Raw genomic sequence first — 11,415 nt, 5'->3', positions numbered from 1 at the left:
GAAGGCTGCTATCAGAGAACCTGGGATTCATAATCCCAGCAGGACCACGGACTGATCGGCTCCATGACCCGAGCAGAGATGCAGGATTTCATGAAGAAGGAAGTCAGACCAAGCACTGAGAGAGAAATGAGCAGGATTTAACAAAAGGCCGTCATTGACGTGTTAAAAATCTTTTGAGTTTTAGTGTTTGGAGATATTTTAATATTTTGCGACAGTCGATTTTTGTTTCTGTGAGCTGTAATCATCAACCATCAAACCTTTGAAATATTTCACTTTCAGCATGAATTCAGGATGTATTTAAGTCTCACTTTGGGGTTAAAGAATGGGATGAAAATAAACCTTTTCATATTTTACTTCCATCTGGGCAACACCCCAGAGCAGCGATACTCAACTTGTGGCTCTTTTGTGATTTTTTGTGGCTCTTTTATGTCTTAATCTTACCCTCTTAGAAACCTTAAAAGGGAAACTATTTTTGCCCCTTTTTACCATTTTTGCCACTTTTCACCCATTTAAGCTACCTGTTGTCACTAAATTACACTTTTTTCATACTTTTTGCCAATTTTCCACTTCTTTTTGCCACTTTTGTTTCCAATTTATGCTTTTTCTCATAATTTTGTCACCAGTTTCCTTATTTTTTTGCCAATTTTTGCCACTCTTGACTGCTTTTTGCCCATCTTAGTCACTTCTCACTCATTTTTGCCTTGTTTTTGCCACCTTTGGACCATTTCTTGCCACCTGTTACTCATTTTTTGTAACTTCTCACCTATTTTTGCTACTTTCTGACTCTTTTTCCACTTTATCTCCCCACTTTCACCCCTTTTCATCCCTTTTTACTGCTTTTTAAACATTTTTTGCCACTTTTTTTTCCAATTTTTGGATTTCTCACATTTTTTGACACTTTTTGCCCATTAAAGCTACCCTTTGTTATTAAATACTTGTTTCCTTAATTCCCCATTTTTGCCTCTTGTTTCTCCATTTTTTCTTCCCATTTTGCCCTTTATCACCATTTTTTGCCACCTTTCAGCCACTTAAGCTACATTTTGCCATTAAATACCACCTGTTCCGTTTTTGCACATTATTGCCCCTCTTGACTGCTTTTTGACTGCTTTCTACTTTCTGACTCTTCCTCCACTTTTTCTCCACATTTTCGCCCCTTTTCATCCATTTTTGCTGCTTTTTGACCATTTTAGCCATCTTTAACTTCTTTTTATTGCTACTTCAAGCCGTTTTTGCACTTTTTTACCACTTAGATTGTGGCTCTTGCGAAGATATTTTTCAACAATTTGGCTCTTTGGTTGAGCAGGGCTGAGTAACACTGCCCTAGAGACCAGGTTTGCATAGGGCAGAAAATAAAATAAAAAAAAACAGAAAGATAAAAAATGGAAAAATGTTCATTACTGGCCAATCAGAGCAGCAAAACATATGACACAGTGGGCGTGCACTGCCACCAAAGAGTAGACCACATAACGGTTCCAGTCACTACAGCATAAATTCACAGAATGACTTAGAATTCAGGGACAAACAGAAAAGTGTCCCACAGATTGGAGGAGAAGTCTCACCTTGTGTTTGAAATACTGTCGAGCAAAGCTCTTCACCTGGAGGACAGAGCGGCTGCCCAACATCTTGGAGATCTTTGTCCACCTCCGTCCGAACTTAGCCTAAAGAACAAAAACACTCTTCAGACCCCAACAAACTCACAATCCAGCTTAGACCTGTTAAAGGTCTGAGTCTTACCAGTCCCTCCTCAAACAGCTCTCTCTCCTGACTGGACCACCGAGACGAGGCGCCGGAGGAAGATGTCTTTACAGGAGACCTGACCATGGAGCAGCGGACAGTGAAAGACCGAAACAGACGACATGAGGACAAACTTATGATACTGGAGGAAGATGGGACTTACTTCTTCACTTTGGGTTTGACGCTTGTGTTACTCTCCCAGATGTGATTCTGGAGCTGCTCACCTGTCAGGTAATATCTACAGGTCCAGCTGAGGAACGGTGGATCTCATGATCAGTGATTTGATTGAAAATGTCATAAAAGGCGCTACATTAATCTGATATCGTGTGTGATAAAGGCAGGAGTGTGGGGAGTTTCAGCTCAGTAAAGGATACTGCTCCTCCAGCAGCATCTTCTCGATCACCTCTCTGTTCTCTGGACTGATGGAGCTGTCTAACTCCCACGGCTGCAGACAGAAACAGAGAAGGAAACAGAGGGAGAAAAAACACGAATCAATAGAAAATAATTAATCAGCGTAGGAGAAAGGTTTCTGTTCAGGTTTATCTCACCAGGAGTCCCACACTGCTCCTCCATTCAGACTGGAAGAACTGATCCTGGACTAGACCTGCAGCCTGCAGATCACTAAAATACAAAAACAACAAAATACAGACACTAACATTAATATGTAAATAATCTCTGACTCGTCATTTATATGTTCACGTTAACAAATACACACAACATGAGAGATGAACAACAACAGAACCATTCATATTAACTTTAAAAGGTGTAAATGTTCAAATCACAAACATCAACAACATAAGGGATGAAAATAAACATTAATATCGATACAGACACATTTATATTAAAACAAAAAAATTATATAGAGACCAAAAGATTCCTATACCACCAAAACATTACTATGATCACTGAAACATTCCTATAATCACTGAAACATTCCAATAATCACTGAAACATTCCAATAATCACTGAAACATTACTATGATCACTGAAACATTCCAATAATCACTGAAACATTCCAATAATCACTGAAACATTCCAATAATCACTGAAACATTCCAATAATCACTGAAACATTACTATGATCACTGAAACATTCCAATAATCACTGAAACATTCCAATAATCACTGAAACATTCCAATAATCACTGAAACATTACTATGATCACTGAAACATTACTATGATCACTGAAACATTCCAATAATCACTGAAACATTACTATGATCACTGAAACATTACTATGATCACTGAAACATTCCAATAATCACTGAAACATTCCAATAATCACTGAAACATTCCTATAATCACGGAAACATTCCAATAATCACTGAAACATTCCAATAATCACTGAAACATTACTATGATCACTGAAACATTACTATGATCACTGAAACATTCCAATAATCACTGAAACATTCCAATAATCACTGAAACATTCCTATAATCACTGAAACATTCCAATAATCACTGAAACATTCCAATAATCACTGAAACATTACTATGATCACTGAAACATTCCAATAATCACTGAAACATTCCAATAATCACTGAAACATTACTATGATCACTGAAACATTCCAATAATCACTGAAACATTCCAATAATCACTGAAACATTCCAATAATCACTGAAACATTACTATGATCACTGAAACATTCCAATAATCACTGAAACATTCCAATAATCACTGAAACATTCCAATAATCACTGAAACATTCCAATAATCACTGAAACATTACTATGATCACTGAAACATTCCAATAATCACTGAAACATTCCAATAATCACTGAAACATTCCAATAATCACTGAAACATTACTATGATCACTGAAACATTCCAATAATCACTGAAACATTAATATGATCACTGAAACATTCCAATAATCACTGAAACATTCCAATAATCACTGAAACATTACTATGATCACTGAAACATTCCAATAATCACTGAAACATTCCAATAATCACTGAAACATTCCAATAATCACTGAAACATTACTATGTTCACTGAAACATTCCAATAATCACTGACACATTACTATGATCACTGAAACATTCCAATAATCACTGAAACATTCCAATAATCACTGAAACATTACTATGATCACTGAAACATTACTATGATCACTGAAACATTCCAATAATCACTGAAACATTCCAATAATCACTGAAACATTACTATGATCACTGAAACATTCCAATAATCACTGAAACATTACTATGATCACTGAAACATTCCAATAATCACTGAAACATTACTATGATCACTGAAACATTCCAATAATCACTGAAACATTCCAATAATCACTGAAACATTACTATGATCACTGAAACATTACTATGATCACTGAAACATTCCAATAATCACTGAAACATTCCAATAATCACTGAAACATTCCAATAATCACTGAAACATTACTATGATCACTGAAACATTCCTATAATCACTGAAACATTCCGATAATCACTGAAACATTCCAATGATCACTGAAACATTACTATGATCACTGAAACATTCCAATAATCACTGAAACATTCCAATAATCACTGAAACATTCCAATAATCACTGAAACATTACTATGATCACTGAAACATTCCAATAATCACTGCAACATTCCAATAATCACTGAAACATTACTATGTTCACTGAAACATTACTATGATCACTGAAACATTCCAATAATCACTGAAACATTCCAATAATCACTGAAACATTACTATGATCACTGAAACATTACTATGATCACTGAAACATTCCAATAATCACTGAAACATTCCAATAATCACTGAAACATTCCAATAATCACTGAAACATTACTATGATCACTGAAACATTACTATGATCACTGAAACATTCCAATAATCACTGAAACATTCCTGTAATCACTGAAACATTCCAATAATCACTGAAACATTCCAATAATCACTGAAACATTCCAATAATCACTGAAACATTACTATGATCACTGAAACATTCCGATAATCACTGAAACATTCCAATAATCACTGAAACATTACTATGATCACTGAAACATTCCTATAATCACTGAAACATTCCGATAATCACTGAAACATTCCAATAATCACTGAAACATTACTATGATCACTGAAACATTCCAATAATCACTGAAACATTCCAATAATCACTGAAACATTCCAATAATCACTGAAACATTACTATGATCACTGAAACATTCCAATAATCACTGAAACATTCCAATAATCACTGAAACATTCCAATAATCACTGAAACATTCCAATAATCACTGAAACATTACTATGATCACTGAAACATTACTATGATCACTTAAACATTACTATGATCACTGAAACATTCCAATAATCACTGAAACATTCCAATAATCACTGAAACATTACTATGATCACTGAAACATTCCAATAATCACTGAAACATTCCAATAATCACTGAAACATTACTATGATCACTGAAACATTCCAATAATCACTGAAACATTCCAATAATCACTGAAACATTACTATGATCACTGAAACATTCCAATAATCACTGAAACATTACTATGATCACTGAAACATTCCAATAATCACTGCAACATTCCAATAATCACTGAAACATTACTATGATCACTGAAACATTACTATAATCACTGAAACATTCCAATAATCACTGAAACATTACTATGATCACTGAAACATTACTATGATCACTGAAACATTACTATGATCACTGAAACATTCCAATAATCACTGAAACATTCCAATAATCACTGAAACATTCCTATAATCACTGAAACATTCCAATAATCACTGAAACATTCCAATAATCACTGAAACATTACTATGATCACTGAAACATTACTATGATCACTGAAACATTCCAATAATCACTGAAACATTCCAATAATCACTGAAACATTCCAATAATCACTGAAACATTCCAATAATCACTGAAACATTCCAATAATCACTGAAACATTACTATAATCACTGAAACATTCCAATAATCACTGAAACATTCCAATAATCACTGAAACATTACTATGATCACTTAAACATTACTATGATCACTGAAACATTCCAATAATCACTGAAACATTCCAATAATCACTGAAACATTACTATGATCACTGAAACATTCCAATAATCACTAAAACATTCCAATAATCACTGAAACATTACTATGATCACTGAAACATTCCAATAATCACTGAACATTCCAATAATCACTGAAACATTACTATGATCACTGAAACATTCCAATAATCACTGAAACATTACTATGATCACTGAAACATTCCAATAATCACTGCAACATTCCAATAATCACTGAAACATTACTATGATCACTGAAACATTACTATAATCACTGAAACATTCCAATAATCACTGAAACATTCCAATAATCACTGAAACATTACTATGATCACTGAAACATTACTATGATCACTGAAACATTCCAATAATCACTGAAACATTCCAATAATCACTGAAACATTATGATCACTGAAACATTCCAATAATCACTGAAACATTCCAATAATCACTGAAACATTCCAATAATCACTGAAACATTACTATGATCACTGAAACATTCCAATAATCACTGAAACATTCCAATAATCACTGAAACATTCCAATAATCACTGAAACATTCCAATAATCACTGAAACATTACTATGATCACTGAAACATTCCAATAATCACTGAAACATTCCAATAATCACTGAAACATTACTATGATCACTGAAACATTCCTATAATCACTGAAACATTCCAATAATCACTGAAACATTACTATGATCACTGAAACATTCCAATAATCACTGAAACATTCCAATAATCACTGAAACATTACTATGATCACTGAAACATTCCAATAATCACTGAAACATTCCAATAATCACTGAAACATTACTATGATCACTGAAACATTCCAATAATCACTGAAACATTCCAATAATCACTGAAACATTACTATGATCACTGAAACATTCCAATAATCACTGAAACATTACTATGATCACTGAAACATTACTATGATCACTGAAACATTCCAATAATCACTGAAACATTCCAATAATCACTGAAACATTACTATGATCACTGAAACATTACTATGATCACTGAAACATTCCAATAATCACTGAAACATTCCTGTAATCACTGAAACATTCCAATAATCACTGAAACATTCCAATAATCACTGAAACATTCCAATAATCACTGAAACATTCCAATAATCACTGAAACATTACTATGATCACTGAAACATTACTATGATCACTGAAACATTCCAATAATCACTGAAACATTCCAATAATCACTGAAACATTCCAATAATCACTGAAACATTCCAATAATCACTGAAACATTCCAATAATCACTGAAACATTACTATAATCACTGAAACATTCCAATCACTGAAACATTCCAATAATCACTGAAACATTACTATGATCACTGAAACATTCCTATAATCACTGAAACATTCCAATAATCACTGAAACATTCCAATAATCACTGAAACATTACTATGATCACTGAAACATTCCAATAATCACTGAAACATTCCAATAATCACTGAAACATTACTATGATCACTGAAACATTCCAATAATCACTGAAACATTCCAATAATCACTGAAACATTACTATGATCACTGAAACATTCCAATAATCACTGAAACATTACTATGATCACTGAAACATTCCAATAATCACTGAAACATTCCAATAATCACTGAAACATTACTATGATCACTGAAACATTACTATAATCACTGAAACATTCCAATAATCACTGAAACATTCCAATAATCACTGAAACATTACTATGATCACTGAAACATTACTATGATCACTGAAACATTCCAATAATCACTGAAACATTCCAATAATCACTGAAACATTCCTATAATCACTGAAACATTCCAATAATCACTGAAACATTCCAATAATCACTGAAACATTCCAATAATCACTGAAACATTCCAATAATCACTGAAACATTACTATGATCACTGAAACATTACTATGATCACTGAAACATTCCAATAATCACTGAAACATTCCAATAATCACTGAAACATTCCAATAATCACTGAAACATTCCAATAATCACTGAAACATTACTATGATCACTGAAACATTCCAATAATCACTGAAACATTCCAATAATCACTGAAACATTACTATGATCACTGAAACATTCCAATAATCACTGAAACATTCCAATAATCACTGAAACATTACTATGATCACTGAAACATTCCAATAATCACTGAAACATTCCAATAATCACTGAAACATTACTATGATCACTGCAACATTCCAATAATCACTGAAACATTCCAATAATCACTGAAACATTACTATGATCACTGAAACATTCCAATAATCACTGAAACATTCCAATAATCACTGAAACATTACTATGATCACTGAAACATTCCAATAATCACTGAAACATTCCAATAATCACTGAAACATTCCAATAATCACTGAAACATTACTATGATCACTGAAACATTCCAATAATCACTGAAACATTCCAATAATCACTGAAACATTCCAATAATCACTGAAACATTACTATGATCACTGAAACATTACTATGATCACTGAAACATTCCAATAATCACTGAAACATTCCTGTAATCACTGAAACATTCCAATAATCACTGAAACATTCCAATAATCACTGAAACATTCCAATAATCACTGAAACATTCCAATAATCACTGAAACATTACTATGATCACTGAAACATTACTATGATCACTGAAACATTCCAATAATCACTGAAACATTCCAATAATCACTGAAACATTCCAATAATCACTGAAACATTCCAATAATCACTGAAACATTCCAATAATCACTGAAACATTACTATAATCACTGAAACATTCCAATAATCACTGAAACATTCCAATAATCACTGAAACATTACTATGATCACTTAAACATTACTATGATCACTGAAACATTCCTATAATCACTGAAACATTCCAATAATCACTGACACATTACTATAATCACTGAAACATTCCAATAATCACTGAAACATTCCAATAATTACTGAAACATTCCAATAATCACTGAAACATTCCTATAATCACTGAAACATTCCGATAATCACTGAAACATTACTATGATCACTGAAACATTCCAATAATCACTGAAACATTCCAATAATCACTGAAACATTACTATGATCACTGAAACATTCCAATAATCACTGAAGCATTCCAGTAATCACTGAAACATTACTATGATCACTGAAACATTCCAATAATCACTGAAACATTACTATGATCACTGAAACAATCCAGTAATCACTGAAACATTACTATGATCACTGAAACATTCCAATAATCACTGAAACATTACTATGATCACTGAAACATTCCAATAATCACTGAAACAATCCAATAATCACTGAAACATTACTATGATCACTGAAACATTCCAATAATCACTGAAACATTACTATGATCACTGAAACATTCCAATAATCACTGAAACAATCCAATAATCACTGAAACATTACTATGATCACTGAAACATTCCTATAATCACTGAAACATTCCAATAATCACTGAAACATTACTATGATCACTGAAACATTCCAATAATCACTGAAACATTACTATGATCACTGAAACATTCCAATAATCACTGAAACATTCCAATAATCACTGAAACATTACTATGATCACTGAAACATTCCTATAATCACTGAAACATTCCAATAATCACTGAAACATTACTATGATCACTGAAACATTCCAATAATCACTAAAAACATTCCAATAATCACTGAAACATTCCAATAATCACTGAAACATTACTATGATCACTGAAACATTCCAATAATCACTGAAACATTCCTATAATCACTGAAACATTCCAATAATCACTGAAACATTACTATGATCACTGAAACATTCCAATAATCACTGAAACATTCCAATAATCACTGAAACATTCCAATAATCACTGAAACATTCCTATAATCACTGAAACATTCCGATAATCACTGAAACATTACTATGATCACTGAAACATTCCAATAATCACTGAAACATTACTATGATCACTGAAACATTCCAATAATCACTGAAACATTCCAATAATCACTGAAACATTCCAATAATCACTGAAACATTACTATGATCACTTAAACATTACTATGATCACTGAAACATTCCAATAATCACTGAAACATTACTATGATCACTGAAACATTCCAATAATCACTGAAACATTCCAATAATCACTGAAACATTCCAATAATCACTGAAACATTACTATGATCACTTAAACATTACTATGATCACTGAAACATTCCAATAATCACTGAAACATTCCAATAATCACTGAAACATTCCAATAATCACTAAAACATTACTATGATCACTGAAACAATCCAATAATCACTGAAACATTACTATGATCACTGAAACATTCCAATAATCACTGAAACATTACTATGATCACTGAAACATTCCAATAATCACTGAAACATTCCAATAATCACTGAAACATTACTATGATCACTGAAACATTCCTATAATCACTGAAACATTCCAATAATCACTGAAACATTCCAATAATCACTGAAACATTACTATGATCACTGAAACATTCCTATAATCACTGAAACATTCCAATAATCACTGAAACATTCCAATAATCACTGAAACATTCCTATAATCACTGAAACATTCCGATAATCACTGAAACATTACTATGATCACTGAAACATTCCAATAATCACTGAAACATTACTATGATCACTGAAACATTCCAATAATCACTGAAACATTCCAATAATCACTGAAACATTCCAATAATCACTGAAACATTACTATGATCACTTAAACATTACTATGATCACTGAAACATTCCAATAATCACTGAAACATTCCAATAATCACTGAAACATTACCATGATCACTGAAACATTCCAATAATCACTGAAACATTCCAATAATCACTGAAACATTACTATAATCACTGAAACATTCCAATAATCACTGAAACATTCCAATAATCACTGAAACATTACTATGATCACTTAAACATTACTATGATCACTGAAACATTCCAATAATCACTGAAACATTCCAATAATCACTGAAACATTACTATGATCACTGAAACATTCCAATAATCACTAAAACATTCCAATAATCACTGAAACATTACTATGATCACTGAAACATTCCAATAATCACTGAACATTCCAATAATCACTGAAACATTACTATGATCACTGAAACATTCCAATAATCACTGAAACATTACTATGATCACTGAAACATTCCAATAATCACTGCAACATTCCAATAATCACTGAAACATTACTATGATCACTGAAACATTACTATAATCACTGAAACATTCCAATAATCACTGAAACATTCCAATAATCACTGAAACATTACTATGATCACTGAAACATTACTATGATCACTGAAACATTCCAATAATCACTGAAACATTCCAATAATCACTGAAACATTCCTATAATCACTGAAACATTCCAATAATCACTGAAACATTCCAATAATCACTGAAACATTACTATGATCACTGAAACATTACTATGATCACTGAAACATTCCAATAATCACTGAAACATTCCAATAATCACTGAAACATTCCAATAATCACTGAAACATTCCAATAATCACTG

General features: G+C 32.2%; 1 protein-coding gene across 1 annotated transcript in view; it reads right to left on the bottom strand.

The window, feature by feature from the left end:
• Positions 1-11,415, bottom strand: part of mysm1 (Myb-like, SWIRM and MPN domains 1) — a 42,164-nt gene that overhangs the window by 22,500 nt on the left and 8,249 nt on the right. The window contains exons 2-6 of the mRNA XM_041791989.1: positions 2,283-2,355; positions 2,109-2,179; positions 1,898-1,972; positions 1,735-1,813; positions 1,560-1,658 (exon numbers count right to left, since the gene is read on the bottom strand). Of these exons, the coding sequence (XP_041647923.1) occupies positions 1,560-1,658; positions 1,735-1,813; positions 1,898-1,972; positions 2,109-2,179; positions 2,283-2,355 (397 nt within the window). The remainder of the gene's footprint in view (positions 1-1,559; positions 1,659-1,734; positions 1,814-1,897; positions 1,973-2,108; positions 2,180-2,282; positions 2,356-11,415) is intronic.

Source organism: Cheilinus undulatus, linkage group 7, assembly GCF_018320785.1.
Source record: "Cheilinus undulatus linkage group 7, ASM1832078v1, whole genome shotgun sequence".
NCBI classification, from domain to species: domain Eukaryota; kingdom Metazoa; phylum Chordata; class Actinopteri; order Labriformes; family Labridae; genus Cheilinus; species Cheilinus undulatus.
The sequence above is the reverse complement of the archived record's forward strand: the minus strand, read 5'-3'. Positions and strand labels throughout refer to the sequence as shown.